Below are 27,312 nucleotides of genomic sequence, written 5' to 3'. Positions count from 1 at the left end.
TTCTGTGAGAAATACTTGATTTTCTGGAAAAATTTCTGGGGTGCCAACAATTTCGGCCATGACTGTAGCTCATTGGTATTTTATTTATTCCCAAAATATGAACATGTTTCTACATGTCACAAAATATATTTCATATCTTTCCATCATCCATTTTAGTGGGTTTAAATAGATACAATTTATCCCAAAGATTTGGTGATATGAATTATTATATCAACTGTTTCTAGTCTGAAAATGTTACAGAAGAAAATATCCAAAGAATTTCTGTGGTAAATAATAGAGACATTCTATACACTAAGTAGCACAGATAATATAGCAGAGTATGAAGTATGATTTTTTGCAATTATTTGATTTACAGTGCTCAAAATCTACGAGCATTACTTCTGCACTAATGGGAGTTATAGTCCAAAATATAGCAAACAGATTGCCTAGCACTGTATCTCAACCTTACTTAGCTCTTACTTTAACAATCAACTTGAAAATTGAGTCGGTTTTTAAAAATTACCACACAAATCTCCATCATTAATATTTTTCTTTGACAATCCCAAGTAAGAACTTTGCGCTCAAAAGTTTCCATATAGAATTGTACCTTAAATTTGTTTCGATGGTTATCAGGGACTGCTTCTTTATCAGGACAGCTACAACAGCTACCCATGACTTCTTTAGAAGACCGTGTGATTACTATAGTGCAGTAAAGAGAATTGTTTTAAAGACAAATGCAATATAAAGAATGGAAAATAACATGCAAATAACTGCAAAGTATTAAAAAACATGATAGATATTATAAAGAAATATAAAGAGATCAAATGTAAAGATGTGTTAAATATATTATGTTTAAATGCTTGAATAATGAACAAGGAACTCCATATTTCTAAAATATTGTATTTTTAATAATAATTAATTTAATAATAATGCTCTTGATGTTTCCCTATACAAAAGGAAAGGTAGCAAGGGCGAATGCAAAAGTTATATGAAACTTAGTTTATTAAGTATCCTTGAGGAAAGTGCTGGGCAGAATTTAATGAAGCTAAATGATTTGCAGCAAACATTATCTTTATCTTTATCAGACTTATATACCGCCCTTCTCCCATAGGACTCAGGGCGGTTCACAAGGTTTTTTAAAATAACAATACAATTACAAAAATTAAGAACAGTTAAAATAATTACATTTAGACCTTGAATATAAAACCCCAATTAAAATCCAATTTAAAACCCCAATTAATACTCTCAGTCCAGGCCAGAAAGCTCAAAGACTGCTTCATGTAACAAGATCTTAAAATGGAAAAGAAAAGCAAATGCTGCAGGTTTTACACAAATAATGAAAAATTAGAGCAAATAGATCAATGTGTATATGCCTTGGTAAAATGTTTGGATGGAGAAATGTTAAGATATACATGTTCTAGCAGAAAGGTAATGTGAGTATCTCTTTCTAAAAAAGGGTTATAGCTAGAATACAATAGTAAACTGGCAAAAGTGCTTACTGCCACAGAAATTACTTGAGCAAGAAAATAAAAGCTGGAAAAACCACAATTTGTATTATCAAATAACTCTACAATCTTTTTTAGCTAATTAAAAAGCACAATAAAAACTCCATTTTTGGGCAAGAACTACTTACGTTCCATCTACTTATAGACCAGGAAATATAACAACTGTATACCTTGTAATTCATATACAGGATGAGTTCAGATTCTGGTAGAGAAACATCTGACTGAAAGTAAATATACTCACCTAGATTTGGCCATTAATATTCGTAGCCACTGATATAGCAATAGTAATCCTTTCATACTTCAAAACATCATGTTTTCTTTCCAGACAGTTGCTTGATTTATAAATGAAAGTTTGAACAAACTGTAAAACAAATTAAGACAACAGCTTTAAATAAAAAAACTGGCTCTGAAACAAAATGGTGATTACTATTCTGTTCTGAACCATTACTAATTTATATTCCTACTGAACAGCCACTATAGGGTATATGTTTTTTTATATGTAACAAAAAAGAAACTACTGTTTGAGTTCAGTGTACAACGGAAGACACTCCTCTGGGAGCTCTTCTGTCAAAGTCGTGTGATGATAGCTTTTGCATATTTATTTTAATAGAGCATATTCAGAAAAAGTTTTAGGTATTTTGCATCCAGCGTTCTTGATTTCTGTATAGTGAATAGCACTGCACAATCAACATGCCATTCTATTAAAAGCTAGGTATGTAGTGTTGATTCCTGTACATTCTGCTAAAGCGGTCAACACTCATCCCCCACAATATTGTACTGCAATTCCTGTCATCCTGTACCCTCTACTATATTGGCTAAAGGGTTGTAGTTCAACATTAGGAGAGCTACATATTGCTTTCCTCAGCCTAGATTAAAATCATATGTAGTGTCTTATCTTGTACTTAAATTACATTAAGATAGCCATTAATATTGTAATTATGATGATTCACTTAATGACTGCAATCAGAATGGATGCTGTAAGCTGGGTGTAGTCATGTTGCTTAGCAGTAGATTTGCCAGTCCTAATTGTGGTTGGTAAGTTAGGACAAAGGAATGGAAAAACAATTTAGTAGTGATAGTTTAGACAATGCACAGCAAACTGCCAGATAGGTTTGACTTAAGAAAACTAACTATCTTTGTACATCTAGCCATCTCTCACTAAACCACATTTTAGCTTTTAACCATGATGTATCAAATCTGATTGATTCTAATAATTGTGTGGATTAATATCTAGATGCTAGTATTTAAGTAGCAAATTTAAATTAAATGCTACTGGGACAGTAGAGTTAGATTCTATTTATTTAATCAGTTTGAAAAGCTGCCCATCTCAGCACTGAACAATAACAAATAGTATAAAAATAATATTTTGAATTCAAGAATTAAAATACATAGCATTTGAGAGAAATAACAGTCAGTAATGCTAATACAGCCATGAAACAGGCTCTTCACACACTCAGGGTCCCAGGCCTGTGCACAGAACCTGGTCTTTACTGGTCTACAAAAAGACTGCAGGGTCAGGGTCTAATCTCCAGAGGGAGAATATTCCATATGGCGGGCACTACAGGAGAAAAGGAAGGCCTCTTGGCCCTTGTCAATCAGTACTCCTTAGCCAATGCATGCCCATCCTGCTGAACCAGACTGGATGAGTAGAAATGAAATTACCTCCTTTAAACTTCAAACTTCTTGCATTAGAAACAATTTGTCAATATAAATATTAAGGGGGCAAGGAGAGAAATGTGTTAATATTAAACTTAAGTACAGGTAGTCCTCGACTCACAATAGTTCATTTAGTGACCATTCAAAGTTACAATAGCATTGAAAAAATGACTTATAACCATTTTTCAGTTACAACCTTTGTAACTTTCCCATGGTCATGTGATCAAAATTCAGATGGTTCGTACTGTGTTTCCCTGAAAATAAGGCCTACCCTAAAAATAAGCCCTAGCTTGATTTTTTGGGGGTGGGCCTAATATAAGCCCTACCCCAAAAATAAGACTTAGTTTTGGGGCGAGACACACACCTAAAAATCAAGCTAGGGTGAGGGGGGTGGAGTTGCCCCAGGTGTCCCGCACCCACTTACCTTGCAGCCAGGCCTCTCCTCGCTGGCCCACTTCTTCTGAGGCATCTTCTGCAGCCAGACCTAGATTTCTCAGTTACAGGCCTTTCCAGAAGGCCACTGCAGCTGAGAACTGAGCTATAGATTTAATCCATAGCTCAGTTCTGCAGTACCTCTGCAGCCAAGAACCGAGCTATGGATTGAATCCATTGCTCGGTACTCGGCTGCAGAGACCTTCTAGAAAGGCCTGGCTACAAAATGCAGGCCAGAATGCAGCTGCAGAATGAAGCTTCTCCTTCAGCCCCAGAAGAAGTGGACCTGCTGGGCGGGGCTGTCGGTGCCAAGAAATGTCATAAAATAGGGCAAAACTCATTTAACAAATGTCTCACCTAACAAGAGAAATTTTGGGCTCAATTGTGGTTATAAGTCAAGGACTACCTGTATTATGTTTTTGATACCTAATGCCATAAAGACTGGCTTAAAAGTAGCATGAACAGTTTTTTACTTTTATAAAAAAAATTAAGTTTATAGGAAAGAGTGCTACAGCTGCTTATTTTCAGAACATGAGACTACATTTAGTTTGGAACCTTTCTTTAAATACCACAACAATAAAAGGCTCAGAAAAGTTAAGACTACATCCCCCAACACCTTAGTATAATCCTGAAAGAGTTGTTAAAAAGGAGGTTTAGCTGAATTTGTCCATTTGTAAAAAAAGCAATTCAACATTTTGAAGAAAGCTGAAATCATGAAACAACGCCATCTCACAGATGATAAAAGTCAGAATCTTTGAGATCTTCTTCATAATTCATAACTTCATCAAACATTAGAAGCTCTGTGTCAACTGTCCCAACTTAGACAGTTAGAAAACAAAGACTCTCGAATCCATTGTTTGCGAAAGTACACTTCAATAAAGCCAAGTGGTTCCAGAGATGCAAAGTCCGATCTGAGATTTTCACATGCAAAGCATATGGTTCACACTTCCCTTGCTCCCACCTTCCCCCTGGGTTATCTCTAGGTGTCCAATTGTAACCTTGGAACCATAGTGTAACCTTGGAACTGCCAGCGGCTCTCACAGGGCGGCATGAGGCTTACGTTTCGATTCCTCTCCTACTAACCCCCCATTATCCCACCCTGCAGTTCTTGCCCCCACTATGTATAGCAGACTGGCAGCAAGCAAAGCATGGCATACCAGGATGGCACTCCTGACATTTCTCCTAATAAAACAAAATACAGAAATTATTCAAATAATTATTCAACTATTTTTCACACTTCCTGTATCATTCCAGCATAGTCAAACTTATAGAAACAGGTTGGTGCCTATTAGCGTTTATTTTTAAAAATTATAATTTTGGGAAAAATAATTTGTGTGTGTGTGTGTAGAGCATTACTCCATTACATTTGAAAAAAAGGTATTTAAATGGCAGTTCACATAATATATTTCATTGTCCTCTTGCAAATTTAGTACACAGCTACAAATGCCTTAATCTAAACAGAAGATAGAAAAACAGACAGGCTCCAAGTCAGCAAACGAATGAGACAAAACTATATATCTTTTACTTATTCAGCCTGTATGCTGAATATATATTGAGACAAGCTAGATTGGAAAATGAATGTGGTTTTAAACTTGGAGAATGAAACAATAACCTGCACTATGCTGAGAAATAAAAATGCAAGTGACATGGAAATTCTATTAACAAAAGTCAAGAAGCACAGTGAAATATGGAATTAAAGGTAAATATAAAAAAGGCCAAGCTAAATGCAATGGATACTAAATGCAAGAAATCTTAGACCTGACAACAAATAAATTGAACTGGTGGACAGCTCATGCCTTTTAGGATTTACTATGAACAATAAAGGAAGAAGCAGTCAATAAATATTCCATACTGCTAGAACAGTAATTAAGGCCTTGGGGGAAAAAATATTAAGGTGTCGCGATGTGTCGGTACATACAAAGATCAGAATCATTCAATGGTTTTCCCAATGACAGTCTATGGAAGTGAAAGTTGGACTGTGAAGAAGTAGAAAGAACTTTGGTGTTGGAAAAGATTTCTGAGAATACCACATTAGGATGTCTTTCCTGCAGAAGTCACTGACTATGATTAAGAAGTTGCATAGGACAGGGAAAAAGAAGCAATAATGTGCTCCGATCAACTTCAACCAGCTGAAAAGATTTAATGGGTTATGAAAAATCCTCGGTATCTTTACAGATTTAACTGCTTCCAAATTCTGTATAGACTAGAGCAGACATGTCAAACACAAGGCCCGGGGGCCAGATCCGGCCCGCGAAGTGGTTTCATGCGGCCCGCAAAGCCATCCTGGAAATAGTGAGGGAACGGCCCCCACTGCCTTGGCCCTGGCCCAGAGACCCTCCTTCTGCCAGAGACCCTCAGATCTGTCCCACTCCTGCCCAGGCCCCCATAGGCACCCATGATGCGAACAACTTAGAGCTGGCCACGCCCACCCAGTAGGCCATATGCACTCTACCCACGCCTACCCAGTAGGCCACGCCCACCCAGGCCATACCCACCCGGCCCCCTGAGGGCAACCACAATGCTGATGCGGCCCTCAATGAAATTGAGTTTGACACCCCTGGACTAGAGCATGAAGAGAAAGGTCATTCCTGCGTATTGTTTACCCAGGCATTAGCCTAGTCCCCTCCCACAATCTTCTGAATAGCAAAATACCGTAGTTTGGAGAGGGATTCAGGGCTTCGGAATTCACAGTAAGGCATATTCAAAGTCTCTGAGGGCATGTGAGGACCAATAGGACGTGTGGTCTAAATCCTGCCTACCTTTTCCTGGTACAGAAGACAAGAAAATGTTGTCTTTTTGCAAATTTGAATCATTGTTTTAGAAAATCAAATAATGTGAAAGACAAGATGAATAGCCGGTAATGTTAACGGCACAAATATAAGTATCTCCAGTTCAGAGGGTACCTAGATCTTTTCCCTGAAAACAGTTCTGAATGTTTCTTCTTACTGAAAGACGGCAAATTATGAAGTCCAGAACTGGAAAGATATTTTATCTCTGCAATTGCAAATTAAATGCTACGGTTAGATACTGTATATAGCAGTGTCTCACTACTATGCCTCAAAACTAAAAATGTAGAATTATTATAAAACTCGTTAGCTCCTAAAAATGAAGTAACTAAAATCCTCATACGAACGCAACAGAATTATAGGCTACTATACACCAGTAATATAGTGTTTAGTACTTGAATGTGTGTGATTACTGTAGAAGAGCTAACGGATGATCACATCAAATTCTTTCCCTCAACTTACAGATCAAAAACTTGCCCACTCAGCTACATTCTTCTTTGAACAGCCACTGTTACCCTGGTAACTCTATGCTGCTGACACAGGCAGCTGGTCTATTTAAAGTCAGCTGTAACTGGCAATTGAAATGCTTGTTCGATCAGTTGAGAATAGATTCTCTAATTTTCAAGTACTGCTTCTATTAGTTGTCATTTATTTTTTCAAGATTAAATCTTTTTAATTTGAAAGAATTTCAACTTTATTATATACCCTTCATTTCCAGCAATACAGATAAATTAAAATTTTTAGATACGTGTGTGTTTACAACTTGTGTTTTAGCTTAAGGACATAATGGAGACAAAAGAAGCATTTTATTCAATACATATATAACAGCATATATCAGAGATTCTTGCCTATTTTGCATCTGTGCTACATAATATTGTAAACATAATGCAATATAATGTAGTGTAATAACTGCCTAATTTTTAAATATTAATAGAAACCTTCAAAAGTCCTCAAATCACTCTTGAGTATATAAATTTCCAAAAGCTAAGATTCTTTCCCTACCCCCTCAAAAAAATTAAGAGTAGAAGCACATTTTAGTCCTACTGTTCAAACTTTTTTCCAATGCTCAAGGAACTGTATTTCTGGATCAATTATTGTTCTGTATCTCTTTTCAGTTAGGCAATTTTTATTCAACTTAATCTAGAACTATTTGATTATTCTCACTAAACCTAATGTAGATATGTAACAGGATTATTTGTCTTTAGCCTAGGCCAACTGGAACAACCCAAGGCTAAAGCAATGACTCAGCAGATAATGCATAGATGTTGTTTATAAAAAAGTAAATACTTAGGGCTCCCAAGAATTGATTTTTAAGTCTTTTATCACATTACTAAGACTAGTGGAATGTTAATTCTTGTAGCGTGTTACCTGATGACAACTTTTGCTTTAAACCACAATTATCTGATTATGTTGATTCAATTATAGTCTGATAACCTTTATCAGGCTGACAAATTCTAGTGTTCATTTACATCCCAGGACTCCTGAATGCGTCAAAACAAGAACTCAGAGACATGCTGCAAGAGCACCCTTATTTAAATAAATGAAAATAAAGATTATCCTACTCTTCTGCCCATTTTCCATGAAATTACAGGTTTCCCTTCTACCTATCATACACACATAAAGATGCAAGGCCATTCGCTTCCAGGTTAGAACCCACCTCTTTTATCAACAATTCTCCAAGCTGCTATCATCCTATTATTTATTACAGAATATGCAAGGCTTATTGCTGAGATAAGCAAAGATATAGAGTACAAGGCTCTAAACTGATTAAGAAGTGATAGAAGTCCTTAGGAAGATTTTGCTAAAATATTTTGCCATCTGGAAAATGTATTTCCATCTGAATGCCATCTGGAAAACCTGGACTCTGGAAAATGCCATCTGCCATCTGGAAAATGCCACCTGGAAAAAAAATTTAACAGACACTTGCCATGTGGAAAAGAAACAAAAGAAATGTACATAACTCACCTATCAAAAATTAGCATCGCTAAATTTTAATTTTTAACTATTTGCTATATTTAACATGTAATAGTTGCATACTAAATTTCACTTCCAATAACCTATAAAGAATGCAAGTCAGAATAATCTGAACTCTATTGATCTGTATACGTATTGAAGACCTCCAAGTTCCTTTTAAGCCCTATGTTTCTTTGAAAAATACTGCACAGGAACACCATGTATCCTGTAGATAAGGACTCAATTTTTCATATAAAAATGGGCAACTTTGTCTCATGGTTTCATGATTCATTAACTTTTGCTTGCTTCCCAGCAAATCCAATGTTTCTGAAACAGAGAAAAGCTTCCCCTCCCTCTCAGAGGCTAACTGAAAAAAGGTCCATCCCAAAATGGATCTCAAAGGACCATTTTCAGCCAGAGCCCAGGTACCAGAGGGAGTCTTGCAGCAGTGCCTTGTGACCTTTCTTGCTGACTTTCTGTAGAAGGAGTGGCAGAGCCAGTGGGAGAAGTGAAAAAAGATTCTAGGATTCTGCCTAGAATCATTATATAGCGATAAACTAGCTAAGTCCAAACCCTCCCTTGATTGCCACAGACCTATCTAACCATAACCACATGCTGACTGAAGATTCCTGTGCTTAGCCTTTTAGCAATAAATCAGTTAAACTGAACCTTCATGTGTGGACTTGGTCTTTCGGGCCTTACACTTTCCGAGGAAATCAGCAAGGAAGATTGCAAATGGTGATTGCATGACCGCAGAGGGCTTGGCAACCCATCATAAGTGCGAACAGATTGCCAAGACTCCAGATTGCAACCATTAATAACTACAGAGGTGCTGCAATGGCCCAGGTTTAGGCAGGAGGTCTTAAGTCAGCACCGTTGTAATTTCATAAGTCGAGGACTACCTGCACAGTGCTTAAACTCTTACTTTTTGCATTCCAAAACAAAAACAAGATTAAAGTTATTTACTCTATAGTTAGGAACTATATATGGAGAGGTTCTTGGTCTACCAACGTACTGCCATCCTATCCTTTATATATGTTTGTTCTCAGCTTAAATTTTGAGTTTCTACATCCTACCTTTATTATTATTACGTATTTTTAATCTTGTTAAAATTTCACATGTGGTGTGTTTGTGTTTGTTTATATGTGTATGAAATTTTAACAAGAGAAAAGCAATACAAATATTAGAAAATAAAAAATTAAAGAATGGTGAATAAGTAAGAAAATAGAAAAAGTACGGTAAACTAAAAGAAAAAAAAGATTATAAAGAAGCAGCTTCCAATCTTTTTGACAATAGTACATAAGTGCATTTATATTCTCTTTCTCTAAGGTTACACCATAATTTCCTCCTCCTTTAATTCTTGATGAGAAGGCATTTATTACCAAAACCTGTCTGGGAGAAAAGGGACAGGTTCCCCTTTCTGAGATATATCCAGCTGGTTCCAAGATGCCAGAGTAGGGGCAGTGGGATGGCAGTGGTCATCCGAGACTACTGAGAGACATATCCTAATCCTTCAGACTGTCAAGAATGAGAACCTGTTTGTTCAGTTGGGCTCTAAGAGGGAATTTGTCAGGACGGCTGCTAGTGTACAAGCCTCTCTGCTGTACAGCAACCTTTCTGCCTCAGCTTCTTGACTCTGTGGTCAGGTTGGTGGTGGAATCCCTCAGGCTTATCATCTTGGGGAACTTCATCTTGTATTCTCTGGAGTGGGGTCAGAGGTAGCTTGAGAATTCACGGCCATCATGATAGCCATGAGCCTGTTACAAATTATTCAGGCCCTGATGCATAATAGCGTTCATACATCTGACCTGCTTCTTCTCAGAGCAGCGGCATAGCATTCTGAATTTGGGAGAGATACTTTTTCTCCCATCATGGTCAGATCTAGTTCCTGGTAAACCTCCAGTTCTCTGGCACACACACACCCCTCTGCAAGGGTTGCCCTGATAACTGATGAAATCAATTAGGTTCCAGAGGGAGCTTGGGGTTGTTCCAGGTCTGCTACATGATTTGGCTGGAGCGTTGATGCCTGCCTGAAATGGGAGAGCTGCTGTGACTTTAGACTGGATCACATCTGAACAGCCTCTCTGCATCCCTGGATCTTGGAACTCTCCACAGTATACAAAGGAGCTAAGGGAGTTAAAGAGGGAAAGAGTTGCCTATATTGCCACTGGCAATTAACAAAAGAGTGAAGACGATGGAACAAGCTAGGGTGCAATTGGAATCTACCTCATGGTGGTAAGAGTATTGAAATATAATTATTTCTTCTTCCTTAGCACATCCTCAAACAGCCATCCAGCGGCCCTGTTTCAGGTGACCCAGATCCTTCTTGGAATAATTCTGGGGTTCATCTTCACAGTCACTGTGAGAAATGTGTTGAGCATCTGGAAGATAAAATCGCTCAGATTCACTCTGAGTCGGACTGCAGCCTTGGTGAAGGACCAGTGAGACTACAGGGCTGAATCTTGTAGAGTTATCTGGGAGGAGTTCAATTCCACTGAACCTGAGGAAGTGGACAGGCTGTAGCTTGTAGCTATTATTTTGGCCATTTCTGTGTTAGGTCTGTGCCCCTCCTAGCTGGTCAAGGCTGCTTAAAAATGGAGCATGATTGGAATCAGATTATCTTAGAGAATGTCTTCTCTCAGTTGCTTCTACTCATTTAATACAGTCAGGCAGAATAGGCATGCTCCAGACCCATCAGTCAAGGATTATTGGCTGATGAGGCACAGAAAACATGCCTTCTCTGCAATAGTACCTGCCGTCTGGAATATCCTTCTTCCCAAGAATAGGATAGCCCCAACCTTGTTGGCCTTTGGAAGGCATTGAAGATCTAGTTATTTGCCCAGGCTAGGAGCCCAGACTGTGTAAGAAGGACCCTGTTTCCTAGTTATGCTAAGATCTACAGACTATAATATTTCTTGACTGCTCTATGCATTTAATTCTTCTTTTTGAATTGTGTTTTAATTGATTTTATGATTATTTGCTACCCAGAGTCACTTGTTTGAGATGGGCGGCCATACAAATTGAATAAATAATCTGTTTTAATGAAGCTAAATTGCTTTTCAGTATTGACTTTTAAATTTTGCTATTGCCATACAGTTTCCACTCTCTCTTATAAATAAAAAATTGAAATAAAAAAGTTTTATCGTAGTTGATTCTGATTTATATCCAAGTCTGTTTACAAACAGGAATTACATAAAAATCTTCAAACCAATTTCCACTGCTGCATTAATTGTGCTCACATTAATTCCTAAGTCCTTCTTCAATTGTTTGCTTTATCAGTCAAATTAACTAGATAACTATCTTTTCTCTCCACCCACAACTCTGCAGGGGTCTTTTTCAGCTTTTCTGTTTAAACCTTTGGTTATCTCAGTCATATGAAAAGCTAACTCTATATTAGGCAAACAAGAAACAACTTGACTTGAACAAATACTACCCTTAATATACCTATCTTCATTAAATATAACCTAAATAGTAAAAAAAATAAGATTTTGTATACCAAGTCAAACAAATGAAGGGGAGGTACTCCTAGTAAGTCTGTTGCACAAAAGGCAAAAGATTCCTGGAGTTGAGTTTACCTCCTTTTTACTACATGAAGAGCTCCAAATAGTTTTCTTTGGCAACAATACAATAGTTATTTCCCATTTTGTTTTGTTTGAGCCTAACCTAGATCTCTGGCTCTCTTGATATTCTCCATGTATTTAATTTGCTAAATTCCTTGTGTAAAGATTTGTGACTTAGACTGATTTTTGTTGTTTGACTATTTTCCCTTTTCTATTTTCTATTTATTTTTGTAATTAATAACAAGAGCAATAAAAACAATAGTGATAGTGATATATTGTCATAAAAAGGAAATTGTATCACTTCTGAGTCTGCCTCTTTGAACATGTATTTTCTTTCCAATCTCGAGTTAAATCATGTTCCGAATACAACCGTGGCCTGAATCCAACTGTCTAATTATGCAGGTGCTAACTAGTTAACCTATTTGAAAGATCACTCGCAAGAACGCTATATTATGGAATGGAGAAAATGGATTGAGTTTATCCAGAACAAGTATAGGGTTAAGAAGTTTCATGTAGCATTTGAATAAGTCTTCTTTCTTTTTTTTTCTATTTTAGTTTTTTTATATATATTTAATATTACTAAGGTTTGTTTTGTCCTATATAAGCTAGAGAGTGATGGATTTTAGAGTTTATGGTTGTTAGTATATGGTTGTTTATGATTGTTTTTTTTATATATATACCTTGTATTTAGCTCTGGGAAGTCGGGGGGGGGGGGAGGGGGGGAGGGGGGAGAGGTAGGGGGGGAGGGAGAAGGGAGGGGGAGGGGGGATTTTTAAAGAAAAAATTGTATGTTAAAACTTTTCAATAAAAAAAAAAGGAAATTGTAATTCTTTATTACTATGACATATTATGGGTTTTTGTTGCATTCTTTCACTGCTTTTCTTACACCACATTATATGTGGTCTTTTTCTTTCTGATAATTTATTTATTTATTTATTTATTTGTTTTTATAAACCGCCCTTCTCCCGAGGGACTCGGGGCGGTGTACAGAATAAGGTAGGCATACAGAATGAACAATAGTGAAAAACAAACAATAGTAAAATACAAACTGGGACCCCAATTAGAGCTATCAGGCCAGGCCGGACTGCTGGAACAGGTAAGTTTTTAATTCACGCCGGAAGGTGCGGAGGTCGGCGGCCATCCGGATTTCGGTTGGTAAGCTGTTCCAGAGGGCTGGCGCACCCACTGAGAATGCCCTCCCCCTGGGGGCCACCAGCCGACATTCCTTGAGCGGTGGCACCCTGAGGAGGCCCTCTCTGTGGGAGCGCACAGGACGGTGAGGTGCTGACATTGGCAGAAGGTGCTCCCGTAGGTAGTCCGGACCCATGCCATGTAGGGCTTTGTATGTCATTGTTAGCACCTTGAACTTCACACGGAAGGCAACTGGAAGCCAGTGCAGCGCACGGAGGAGAGGTGTGATATGGGAGTATCGGGAGGCTCCCAAGAGTGTCTGTGCCGCTGCACTTTGCACCAGTTGAAGCTTCCGAGTGGATCTCAAGGGCATCCCCAAGTAGAGAGCGTTACAGTAGTCTAGGCGAGAGGTCACAAGAGCATGGGTGACTGTACGTAAGGCATCCAGGTCCAGATAAGGCCGTAATTGGCGAACTAGTCGAACCCGGGAGAAGGCCCCCTTGGTCACAGCTCCTATGTGATCTTCCAGGGAGAGCTGCGAGTCAAGGAGGACACCCAGGTTGCGGGCCCTATCAACAGGGGGTAGTAACTTGTCCCCGATGTTAAGGGATGGGATGTTCTGAGTATCCTGGCTTGCCGGTACGTACAGCCATTCAGTCTTGTCCGGGTTCAGTTGAAGCCTGTTCCTCCCCATCCATTCCCGGACCGCTTTCAGGCAGCGGGACATCACGTCGAGGGCATCACTGATGTTGTTTGGAGTTGAGATGAAAAGCTGGGTGTCATCAGCATACTGATGGTACCCTACTCCAAAGCTGCGAATGATCTCGCCCAGCGGTTTCATGTAGATGTTGAACAGGAGAGGCGAGAGGACCGACCACTGAGGGACTCCGCAAGCGAGAGGCCTCGGGGTCGACCTCTGTCCCCCTGCCAACACCGACTGCGAGCGACCCTGGAGAAAGGAGGAGAACCAACGCAGAACCGTGCCTCCCACTCCCAAGATTGAAGGGTGAGGAACACTATTATTTGCATTGACTTTGCTAGAATTTACAGAACAGTTATTCCTTTTTCAGAATTGGAGAAATGGCACAAGTTTCCTAACATTAAATCAATTGATAAAACAACAGCTCCACAGTTCAACCAAATAAATGCATAAGTCTATAAGCCAATTTCTTCCACCTCACCTCATTATCACTACAGTATAATCTTTTTTGCTTCTCTACTTAATAAGAAAATATATGAATCAAAAAGGGATAAACAGTATTTCATAGATCATCTAACTTGTACTGAAGCACTAGAGTTCGGTAAAAGCATGCCTACAAATATGTGTGTGTCTATATATGCACACAGTCCTATAGAATGTTGTATTTTCTCTGGGTTGGTACACATTCAATCTCTGCTTAGTTGTGAGCATTACAAAGTGACTCAGGAACAAACATACCCTCATGTATGAGAATGTTTGGAGGATAAAACGATGGAGTAAAGTAGGCCTCATTAGAGGAGACACAAAGTAACAGTGCATTACAAGTTGTAATGTATCCAAAATATGACAATTTGGTAAATACCAGTTTTTAATCAATGTTTCATAGTGTTGTGGAATAACGGTGAACTAAATAACATGGTCATAGACTTGGAGATTCTGAACAGAGGCACAGTAGGAAAACCGTGAGGTGGAAGAAATTGGCTTATAGACTTATGCATTTATTTGGTTGAACTGTGGAGCTGTTGTTTTATCAATTGATTTAATGTTAGGAAACTTGTGCCATTTCTCCAATTCTGAAAAAGGAATAACTGTTCTGTAAATTCTAGCAAAGTCAATGCAAATAATAGTGTTCCTCACCCTTCAATCTTATACATCTGTTGTCCATGAGTTATATGCAGTTTCAATCTCTGTAATTCCCTGAGACCATATCTCATGGCTATACTAGCTATACAATAATGGAAGATATAGTGTGTGAACGAATTGCAGAGGCTGGAGTGGTGGAATATATAGTAGAAGAAATCTAATCTATATGCTATTAAAACCCTCCTGTCTAGAACCTTTAACTGAGCGAAACAATGCATATAGGGCAAAACTTTGTCAACTAAAATACCTCAAATGAGCTAACTTACAGAATACCGGGACCCCTCCCTCCTGAGAGAATGAAATTTAGGAGAGGTGGTTGCTTCAGTGCTACTGGATTGCTGTTATTGCAGGGTTCATGTTGTCCTCATTTTGAACATTCCTCAACACTTCCTGGTCATTTGCACAATCCCTTTCTCCTTTCCCACCCAAAAGCAACCACTTACCTGCCTGCTGGGAGGTGGGGGGAAGGAGGAAGGTTTCCAATACTCATTCAGCTTCCCACAAGGAAATTCAATGGAGAAGCTAATAGAAAGTTGCCACTGATTTTTTGCCTGTCCTTAATCATTCTGTTTCTCAGTTAAGAAAATATTTCTGAAACTATGACCCACTATGCTCACCAATGGCTACAATTAATGCATAGTTAATAAATAAGACTTACTAATGTAAAATGAAAAACTAAGAGAAATACAGGTCACACATCCAACAGAATAATCTGACATATGAAATAATTTTGGCTTGTTCATGCAGTTTCTGCCTTTTGCCACACAAAATCCTTATTAGATATGGTTTCCCTTTCCTGTGAGCTATGAAGCTATGTTTAGCAGCTTCATTATAGCTTAGAATATTAAAACAACTTCAGATTCATAGGAATTCTCTACAATTTCTCAAGGATAATACATAAAGGTTCAACCAACAGCTAAATCTTTTATTAAAGGTAAAGGTTCCCCCGCACATGCGTGCTAGTCGTTTCCAACTCTAGGGGCCGGTGCTCATCTCCGTTTCAAAGCTGAAGAGCCAGCACTTTTCCGAGGACGTCTCCGTGGTCATGTGGCCGGCATGACTAGACGCCAAAGGCACACGGAACACTGTTACCTTCCCACCGTAGTGGTCCCTATTTTTCTACTTGCATTTTTACGTGCTTTCGAACTGCTAGGTTGGCAGAAGCTGGGACGAGTAACAGGCGCTCACTCTGCTACGCGGCACTCGGGATTTGACCCGCCAAACTGCCAACCTTCTGATCGACAAGCTCAGCATCCTAACCCACTTACTCTAGGGTAAATTCATCAGATTCTCCAGGGATAGAAAATATCCCAGATAGAAAACATCCCAGTCCCATAATACCTATTAAACCATGAATGTTATGAGCCAAAGTTTTGATTCTTCACTGACTTATTTATGATTCTCATAAATGTACTCAGCTTGTCCCGCACTGCTAACCTTATCTTCCTAATTTGGATAAAACAGGAAGCTATGATTAATTGATGGATTGCTAGTTAATTGGAGCTTATCACAAACAGGAATTGCATATCACAAAGGGGCTAAATATTCAGGCAAGAATCTTCCATAAATGCTGAATCAGCTCAATGGTAACTTTAATGCATCAAATAGTCTATCATACTAACTGAAGAAATTTCTCTTGGTGTCTTGTTTCAAATTCTTTATGTACTGTGCCCCCTCCCCAATCATGGTTTTTGTTTTTCATTCATACAATTCATTAAGTTTTTACTTAATGATTTTATCTGTATAGTTTTCTCATATTGCTGAAAGGGAAAAAATGTTTCATTTTAACTCTTTCCTTTAGTTTTTATTGAACATTCCACTTCCTGTCTTTATGTTTTTCTTTCCTTTTCAGTTTATTCCAGTTATTTTTATGCTAACAATTAGGAGTTTGCAGAATTGTTTGTACTGTTGAAGATTTGGAGCAAGAAAAATGCATCATTTTTTTAGAAACCTCTATTAATTAAAAATACCCATCTTACATTTATTTAAAATATGCACTTAGTATTTCTTAATATTCATTCAATTGAAAGTCTATTATTTGCCTGTGTAGAAAAGAATTAAAATAATATAACTCTTCTTAATTTATTTTTTTAATTAATTTATTTTCTAGTATGTACACTCAACCCTGATAGGCTCTGGGATAGTACCAATAAAATATTCAGTATAACAGGGGAAAAATATAAGTGCATGAATGATGGGAGATGAAAGAACAGTCTTAGTACTGCAAAATAATTATACAGAGGTAAAGCTTAACAATGCAGTACAATGTCTGTTTACTTTCAAGTAATCCTTCTGAATGAATCCAAGGAAGTTCATTCACTCAAAAATATGTTTAGAATTGACTTTTAGAGTTCTTAATTGACTATGCATACACGGCAGCCTCAGATAGCAATAGTTTTTGAATTCAAGTTAATATTCTTCCTGTATTTATAGATATCCTTTTGTATATTGGTGGGGGCACATTAGAATTTTTAAAATGTTTAGTGGGATCTCACACAAAATGACTGAAATGCAATACTTTCTCTTTAATAAAATGGCTGTTGTTATGAAAGTAAAGGTAAAGGTAAAGTTTCCCCCGCACATGCGTGCTAGTCGTTTCCGACTCTAGGGGCCGGTGCTCGTCTCCGTTTCAAAGCCGAAGAGCCAGCGCTTGTCCGAGGACATCTCCGTGGTCATGTGGCCGGCATGACTAGACGCCAAAGGCGCACGGAACGCTGTTACCTTCCCACCGTAGTGGTCCCTATTTTTCTACTTGCATTTTTACGTGCTTTCGAACTGCTAGGTTGGCAGAAGCTGGGACGAGTAACAGGTGCTCACTCTGTTACGCGGCACTCGGGATTTGACCCGCCAAACTGCCGACCTTCTGATCAACAAGCTCAGCGTCCTAACTCACTGAGCCACCGCGTCCCTTTTTGTTATGAAAGTAGAGAGTTGCAAATCTATTTAACAAAGAGCAGGCTGGAAGTGATGTTCTTTGGTACCTTTTTTTCTCTTGTTGGGATTTTTTAAAACCATCACTGATTACTGTTTCTTTTCTGGAAAGCGTTTTCCTAATAAAGCATTGGACTGTAGTGTAATATTGAGATTATCCAGTAGGAACTGGTATGAAAATATCTCTTAGCCCAAAATACTAAAAGATTACTCATCCCAGAGAGAATGTAAACCTCAAGAAGTCATGTGAAAAATTAAGTACATGGTTTTACAAAGCAGGACATAGTAAAAATCACTGGTTCTTAGCCGTTGTTAAAAGTAGGTAAATACAACCTTAGATGAATAACAACAGATGGCATTACGTCATACATCATATTTTACAAAAAGAAAGCCAAATGAAGAAGCCATGTGTGAAAAACTATGTACACCCTTATTGTTTCCATGAGTATGAAGAGGCTAAGTAACAATCAGGTGCTGCTAATCAAGTGCCCTTGATCAATTGATCATTAGTAAGTATGATTACTTCTATAAAAGCCAAACTTTTAGGAGTTTGCTGGTCTCCAGCATTAAGTGTGTGTTAACACAATGATGACTAGGAAAGACATCAGCAATGATCTTCGAGAAGCAATTGTTGCTGCCCATCAGTCTGGGAAGGGTTATAAGGCCATTTGCAAACAGCTTAAAATCCATCATTCTACAGTGAGGAAGATTATTCACAAGTGGAAAACATTCAAAACAGTTGCCAATCTTCCCAGGAGTGGATATCCCAGCAAATTCACCCCAAGGTCAGACAGTGTAATGCCCAGATAAATTGTTACAGGATTAGAATCTTGCAATATTCCTGGAAAGTAAATTTGCTATTATTACCTGAGTTGCCCCCAGCAGCATCAGCTCAATTTCTGCCTATTACATAAAAGGCCAAGAGAGATATGAATGACATACCACAGAAGTCTTAAAAGATGATGATAATAGGGATTATTAATTGAATAACAGAATAAGAGTTGGAAGGGACCTTGGAGGTCCAACCCTCCTGCTCAGGCAGAAAACCCTATACCATTTTGTACAAATGGTTGTCTAATCTCTTCTTAAAAACTTCCAGTGTTGGAGCACCCACAACTTCTGAAGCAAGTTGTTCCAATGAAATGGAATGAATGGAAATTTTTCTAGGTTGCTTCTCTCCTTGATTAGTTTCCATCCATTGCTTCTTGTTCTGCCTTCAGGTGGTTTGGAGAATAGGTTGATCCCCCCCTCTTCTTTGTGGCAGTCCTAGATATTGAAACATTGATATCATGTCACCCCTCATCCTTCTTTTCATTAAATTAGACATGTTCAGAATCTCCAAATCTATGACCATGTTATTTAGTTCACCATTATTATACAACATTATGAAACAATTAAAAAACTGGTATTTACCAGAGTGTCATATTTTCCATACATTACAGATTGTAATGCATTTTTGCTCTAATGAGGCCTACTTTACTCCACCATTTTATCTTTCAAACATTCTCAAGCACGAGAGCTTCATTGTTCCTGAGTCACTTTGTAATGCTCAGGACTAAGCAGAGATTGAATGTGTACCAACCCAGAGAAAATACAACATTCTATACCATTTCTTACGCTATAAATAGGGTGGTCACAATGAATAAGGATTAAGAAAGGCTTTTTCAGGAACAAAGTTTTCATAAATTTTATTAAAAATAACATTTTCGAATATGGTATAAAAAGTATAACAAATTATATCACCAAATAATTGGCATGAGGTAATGATAAATTGCCATCAGGATAAATATGCTAAGTACCACTAAAGTAAAATTGTTTCAGAAAATACTTGCAGTGGCTTGTTTTTGTTTTTAATTAGATGCTCATTAGAGGGACTCTGTCCATAGACTCATAAAAAAATCACTGTGTTTACATGAGTAATTCATGAAAAGACATCCATAATGCCAATTTAGCATTTTAGTACTATGTTAAAAAGCAAATGAGCTGCATTACAATATCCCTCAGGACGGTTACTAGGGTGGCAAAAGCTCTTTACATGAATTAACAGAATACCTTATTTAGGATAGAGGTCTAATTGCAAGCTTGATTCTGAGAACACTGCCAAACAAGTGAGATAGTTATAAAAGCAAGCTGTATATCCCCAGTAACATTCCATTTACTTTTAAGCAATTCCCATTGTAGATGTAAATGTTAAATAGTTATATACAGGTAGTCGTCGAGATACGACAGGTCACTTAATGGCCATTCAAGATTAGAACGGCCTTCAAAAGCTACATACAAACCTGTTTCAAAGTTAAGGTGGTGGTAGCACCCCCATGATCACTTCCCCTTATGACTGACCACAGGGATGCTGCAGTGCCCCCATTGAGCTCTGAGGAGACTGCTTGAGCCTGCTCTCCATTCCTCCTGGAAACAGCTGCCATTTTCATGCTCTGACAATTCCTTGCAGAAATGGTGGCTCCTTTTTGGATTTTTCTGCCATGATCAGCTGGTCATTGGAAGACTGCAAACCTCTCCTGGCTCTTGCTAGTCTTTAAGAAGCCAGCCACTTGCATGCAAAGGCAGCAACTTCAGAAGGAACTTTTCAAAACTTTTCCTTGACATGTGCAGTGAATGGTCAGGGCAGAAGCTGGCTCCTTGCAAAGCTTTTTGCTGTTTGTCTGCCTTTAGACGAGTCCTACGTGGATCCTAAAGGCAGACTAACAGTAAAAAGGCTTCCAAGGAGCCAGCTTCTGCCTTGACCACTGATGCACATGTTGTGCTCTAGCCAGCAGAACTTTTTAAACTGATTTTTTCTTCAGTTCCTTAATGCAGGGGTCCCCACCCTTGTATGTGGACCAGCATTGAGCCGCAGCATGCCAGAAACTGGGCCGCACAAACAAGCGAAGCCCCATCCATGGGATGCAGACAGCACACAAAATCACGGCCCTTTCGATTCACGGAAAAACCTCTCTCCACAGAACCAGTCCCAGGTGCCCAAAAGAGCACAATATTGGAAGAACAAAGAAATACCACCAGAAGAGAAATAATTTAAAAAATACTAGACTGTGCGGAAATGGAAAGACTTTAAGGTTGAAATGAAAAGAAGCAGAATATTTTCAAACTTGGGCACCTATTTTATCAATGGTTAGAGAAAAGATTTAGGGATTAGGAATTTAATTTGTATTAGTGAATAAGATATTCAGCACAGTTTTGTTGAATGATTACTACTGAATTCTGGTAAAAAAAAATCAATAAAACTTTACCGGTCCCAGGTGCCCAAAAGGTTGGGGGCTACTGCCTTCACGCAAACTGCAGGAAAAAAATGGGGTTGTTTTTTTTTTCTTGCTTCCTTTTGTTTCCTCTATTGTTCAGCTTGGCAGTCACTCATCAAGGTAACTTCCAGATGTTGTCACCATCTTTTCAGGCATGGAGTAAATTTAGCAAATGAGGTAAATTTAAAAAGATGAAGATCAGAGAACAGAGGTGGAGATTTTAGTTTCAGCACTCATTTGGAGGGAGAGGAGAAAAAGATCAACAAGTCTCCCCCCCCCATCTTTTTTATTTTTGTTTTCTTTACTGAAGAAATGTGGATTTCTTGGGGAGGCAGTGGGTTTAGTAAGGGGAAGATATGGAGAAGGTCTTCCTGAAACTGCTGCCTTGGCATGCAAGCAGCTGATTTCCCCAAACCTCAGGAGAGTTTTGCAGTCTCCCGATAGCAGCTGATCAGGGCAGAGGTCCAGCCCACAAACACATCTTCATCAGTCAGCACAGAGGCTTGTTTGGAAGCTTCTCTGGCATTAGAACATGGCACCGGGCCCTAATCCAGCTGGGCTCTTCCCCAATGCTAGGCTGTTTGGAGGCTTTTTGCTGCTTATCTCCCTCCTCTACGGACCTACCTGGATAGCGGGCATTCCAGGGTCTCCCCCACCCATGAGGTATCCTATATGCTCACTTTCAACGTCCTGTGTGTTCCTTTAATGGTGCTATCAGGGAGAGCAGAGGGTGGGAGTCATTAAGCAAAGCCGTCTCACTTAACGGTTATCACCACTTGTGACTGTAACAGGAAGGCTCCATTACAGTCATAGGCTGAAGACTGGCTGTAGTCACTTAAAGTATATACATCACTGTGTCCGAGTTTGACTAGACATCACAGAATAAGGCACATTGTCTCTCTAGTGGCATTATGGTCACATTTATACAAGGTACTGAGTGGGACTGCATTCTGTTTCATCAACAGATGGGATAAAAAAAGGGATAAAGATGTTATTAATGCATCTTTTATCCATCTAGCTATTCTGGAAATACCGCTATACCAATATATATACAGAAGGAGACTATCAACTAATGACAAGAAGGACATCACTTCAGTTCAAACTTTACATCCCAACACACTCAGATGTCCCACTTCAACATGCCCTCTTTCGAAGCTAAAAACAATCATACTACTGCCAGTGCCAGCCTCTCCTATACACTAGAATTCAAATCCAATTATGCTTTATATGAGATAAAAGGGAATACACAATATACAAAACATATACTGTAGCTTCCTAAAGCATTCTCAGCCCTCATTCTAGCCTGGGAATTTAAAATCCATCCACATCAATAAAGTCTCTTTCAAAAACAGCCGAAGTCAAGAACCAGATCATTCAAAGACTGATAACAACAGCCCTCTTTCCTCCTTGGGGCTCAAGGTAGAAGCATGGGAATGGAGTTCAAACTCCCCAAGAAAAAGGGAAGAAAGTAAGTCTCAACCTCACATGGCTGAGACAAAATAATATTAGAGGCAAAAAAGTGAAAGCTCCTATGGCTCCTTCCCATACTGAGAAATCTGCCCAGATGTTATTTAACCACTCAAGCTTTACAGCAAATTGGACACATCATAAGGCATTAGTCCCCCTACATCCTCAGAATAGGAAAAGAGGGCATTTTCGCATTGTTCACCTATATTTCAACTTTTTATCTGCATAACCTAAATTACATATGCCGCAAACCCCTGGCAGCGTTTATTTCAGTACAGTTGTACACAATAAAGTTGCATGAGGGAAAAAATCCTCCCTGAGGAATAATTCTGAGCACTCTTGGAAATGATTTGGGATATAGACAAGGTCTGCAATACTAGGAAGGAATTGTTTTGGTTTCTTAAAAATTCCACAAACCATTAAATTGGAGCATAGGGATTTCTGCTGTAACAACCTCACCTGAATGCAATCCAATCTGCCACATCAAGTTCAGGGCAAGGATTTGCCAATTCATATAGGATGTAGATCCAAATAAATTAAATTCTGTGCAAATCAGATTAATGTGTATGTGTGCATACACACACAAATACAAGTGAAATAAAAGTATTTAATGTACTAAAATATTTATAACTCATGCATTTTAAAAATTAAAAACGGTATACTAACTTTCAATATTTCCTATAAATATAATTTTAGTGGAATTACAATATATTAAAAAATATAGAAGAAAATAGTATATGTTCCTAATATTTAACATAGCAAATTAAAGATCACTGAAGTATTTCAAAATATTTTTGCTTTAGTCTTTCAAGAAAGCTAATAAAAGATTTCTGCAGTCTTTCTTAAAAAATATGAGTAACTTGATTTTTTTCTGCAAAAAAGCACTTTACTTAAAACTTAATGTAGACATTTTTAAAAAATGTTCAAAACTCAACTTACATACAACTTAGACTTTTTAACTTAATTATATGACCACTGAATACAGTAAATCTTACTAAAGAATATGTGAGATAAGATTATAGACTTGCTTAAAGGAAAAATAGAAGAAAAGTTAGGGTATTCTATTCCTATGGCTGGAGTTCTCAGACTTTGTGGTACTGTGACCGGCTAAAATAATGATAAGTTTTATTCATGAAGGAATAATAATTGAAGGGGGGGATTAACTATGCAAAGTAGGAACAAAGCATGGAATGAGTCATCTTGAAAAAAAGTCAGTGACCTTCTCAATTTGTTTGCAATCCCCACCCCAAAATTGTAACTCCCTGTTTGAAAATCTCTGTGTGAACCAAATTATGTATTGCCTATGATACAAGAAGTGTTGGATTAAAAAGTGAAACAAAATTAGCCAACCACGTTTAACTTTGTATATCAAATGTACTAATCATAAGAAGATCTCTATTCACATTAAACTGCCACTTGCCTTAAAGCTGCATACCCTAAAGGAAAGCAAATCAAAACTTTTTCACTAGCCAGAGAAAAACACCGCAGGAAAATGACATAGTCTCTTCTTATCAGCTCAAAAACATCCAATCAAAATTGGAAATAAAGGCATACTGAAGGCTCGATCTTTTGTTCAAATGTTATCAGATAAAATTCCACTATTCTTTTTCCCTCAACTTCCATTCTTTTTAATTTATAAATCTTAGGGAAGGGTCTAATCTTTATTTAATCAATATGAAGCATTTTGTTTTAGCCTGAAAAGCAACATATGTATGCAGGAAGAAATGGCAGACCAAAAACAGCTCTGTGAAAAACAAAGCTGACAAATGCGGCAAAATGAAGAGCCAGGAAGTAGACCAACTCTTTGCAATTCCTCTCCAGACAAGGAAAAGATTTGAGATTGCCCACAAGTGCTCCAGACAGCTGCTCCTCCCAATGAGATTGCAAAACAGTGGTCTCTAATGTGTTTACAGTTCTAGGAGATGAGAGAATAACTATCTTGCTCAATCTAAGTTGGTACACCTTTGAAGAGAAATATGCAGAAAATAAAATTAATTAATTTAGACCAGGGGTGTCAAACTGCTGGCCCATGGGCCGGATGCGTCATGAAGAAACCGCGCCCACCCTATTGCCAGCAATGGCAAAAAAGCTCCAATACATTGTGCAACCTCACATGACATCACAAGTTTGACATGTCTGATTTAGATCATCATATTGACTGAAAAAGAATCCTTTGATATTTTAATGTATCAGAAAATATTCTGAAAACCTATTTAAATATTTTACTAGGTCTATTTGCATTTAGAACTTGTTTGATAGTTTGTGATTAATTTGATTTCTTATTAGCTTGCAGGCTCACAGCAGAACACTGCATTGCTGAATTATTGTAAAAAAATATATAAGGAACCTAGGAGATCTAGAAACAAAGCTTTATACCTATACAAATAAAATTGCTTATTATATTTAAAAAGTTGTACCTATTTAGTGTTAAAAAGCATTTCTTGAGAGTGTTTGATGTGAAAAAAAAGTCTCAGAATGCCTACGGATTTTCCCAGAAAACTATCACATTTTGCCAGTGATAGCAAATATTCTCTTAAACAAGAAATGCTGTACTATATGGCAATCTGTTATTCTGTTCCACCCTTTCTAGCTGCAAAGTTACATGAATTTGAGACATAAGGTCTGCCATCTTTTTTTCCTCCCAAATGCACTCATCAAACTGAAATAGTTATTTTGATTGTTTCAAAAACTGGGTATCCTTGCTCTTCAAACCATGAAAACTCCAAGAATAAGTACACAGACAAGGAGCCAACTCCAGAATCTATTTATCAGCCTCAGTTTATCAGAACCGCACTTTGTTTCTTATTAATAGGGGGGAGAGAACTGTTTCTGTTCACAGACCCCACTAGGCCAGCGTTTCCCAACCTTAGGAACTTGAAGATGCGTGGACTTCAACTCCCAGAATTCCCCAGCCAGCTATGCTGGCTGGGGAATTCTGGGAGTTGAAGTCCACGCATCTTCAAGTTCCTAAGGTTGGGAAACGCTGCACTAGGCCATAATGTGATTTGACCGGGTCAGGTTAGTAAGTGTTCCGAAACCGGACATCAAACTGCTCAACGATCCCTCCCGCTTCCAGAGAAGGCTCAACATCAACACTTCTGAGAAGGAGGCCCTGGAGTGATTCGCTTCGTGAGAGGAGTGCGACCGTTGAAGCCAAACTGTTATCACCCACCCAAAGGTCTTTGAATACAATTCCTACTGGACCCACTCCGCGTGAGATCTGGAGATGATGGGCGGCATAACGTCAAACCCATCTGGAAGGCACCAAAACTCGGGAAGAGCTAATGCAAACCACGTAAGCGCATCTCAAACCACGACCAAGCGGAACTTTAACTGACATCGGTTCCTCGCCGACACGCTCGTCAAAGAGCACTCAGACGTTCGTTAAAACAACAACAACAACAACAACAACAACAACCACCCCAAACGCGCACGTATCGGCATCCCACCTGCCATCTCCGCTGTCGCCCACTCCCCTTCGTGCCTTGTCAGGCCACCAATACCAACCAGCAACCCACCCGCCTCGGACCGCAGCCTTCGCCTGGACTCCCCTGCTCCGGTGGCAGGGAAGGGGCATCTCGTTCCCTTCGCCCCGAGCCTTCCTCCCACCGCACCGAAGAAGGGAATGGCTCCTGCTGCCAACTTCTCCCCTTTCCTCTTTCAAAGTCAAACCGACAAAGCAACCTCAGACCCCAAGAACCCTAAAGGAGTGGAAGCGCCGGACGTGGCGGGGGACCAGGAAAGAAGCAGCAAAAGCGGCTACCGAGAGAGATTCCGCCCTCACCTTCTTCATGAGGCCGAGTGGCTTGCAGGAGGCGAGAGACAACCGACCGGAGTCCACCCCCGGCTGGATTAGCTGGAATTCCAGTCCCAAGAATAGCAGGCAGGCCTCGCACTGGGCCGGACCCTGCCCAAGACAACTTCCGAGGCCAAGCAGGCAACTCCTTCCGGGCCAAAAAAAAAAAAAAGGTGGGGGGGAAGAGTGGGAGTGGCCGGCCGGTCTCCCTAATCGCGGCTTCTTCGTCTTGCCGGCGCGAGTGATAAAGGCGCGCCTTTCGCTGTTGCTACGGGACGCTTGGAAATCGCAGCGCGAAAAGCGGGCTGGAGGAGGGAAATTAAACATCCGTTGGTGGTCCGGGGTTTTGTAATACAGGAACGATAGCCCGACGCGAGTATTGGCTTCTTCGTTTGCTACCCGAAAAATTTGTTTCCGAATGAACCAAAGGCGTTTTACCTGTCATTCCATCGAGACTTTTTCTGGGAGTAAATAACATCCCGCTAAGTAGAAGTTTAAAAAGTGTTAAACTGGGTTGTTCAATTAAACATAGCTTAGTTTCAATTACCACATGCCATTCTCTGTATTGTCAGTCCTAAAGCAAATGACTGTTTAGCATTGTGTTTAGCTTGTTCATGAGGTTTACTAAATTACTGATGGATGATGTGTCTTCAGTCAGACGTGCTTTTTATTATTTAATAAACTTGATTTTTATGCATAAAGTATTCCCACAGATTTAATATAATCTGCAACTGTTAAAATACTACAGGGTTAAATACTACTTACTGTATTTGATTTATTTAAAACGTTTGTATGTCTGCCATCACAGCATAACTATGAGTGGCTTACTACAGCAGTCAAACAGCAAAACCAAAACACTAAAAGAGCTAGTTTAGTGTGATAAAGACTGTGTTCTAGGCCTTTAGGCAGGAAAGACACAAGGTAACTTCGGGTCAGTCACTTGCTCAGCCCAATCCATCTCTCAAGGTTGTTGTTTTGGAGAAAATAGGCAAGGCATGAGGTATATTCACTTCCTATAA

At 38.9% G+C, this 27,312-nt stretch overlaps 1 protein-coding gene across 1 annotated transcript in view; it reads right to left on the bottom strand.

The window, feature by feature from the left end:
• FRS2 (fibroblast growth factor receptor substrate 2) overlaps window positions 1-26,403 on the bottom strand; it is a 47,246-nt gene extending 20,843 nt beyond the window's left edge. Inside the window, exons 1-3 of the mRNA XM_083366728.1 lie at window positions 26,282-26,403; window positions 1,726-1,845; window positions 587-678 (exon numbers count right to left, since the gene is read on the bottom strand). Of these exons, the coding sequence (XP_083222854.1) occupies window positions 587-652 (66 nt within the window). The 5' untranslated portion in view covers window positions 653-678; window positions 1,726-1,845; window positions 26,282-26,403. The remainder of the gene's footprint in view (window positions 1-586; window positions 679-1,725; window positions 1,846-26,281) is intronic.
• Between the last annotated feature and the right edge of the window lie 909 nt (window positions 26,404-27,312).

This window comes from Vipera ursinii (assembly GCF_947247035.1).
Source record: "Vipera ursinii genome assembly, chromosome: 6".
Lineage (NCBI taxonomy): Eukaryota > Metazoa > Chordata > Lepidosauria > Squamata > Viperidae > Vipera > Vipera ursinii.
This window is presented reverse-complemented; position numbering and strand designations above follow the sequence as displayed.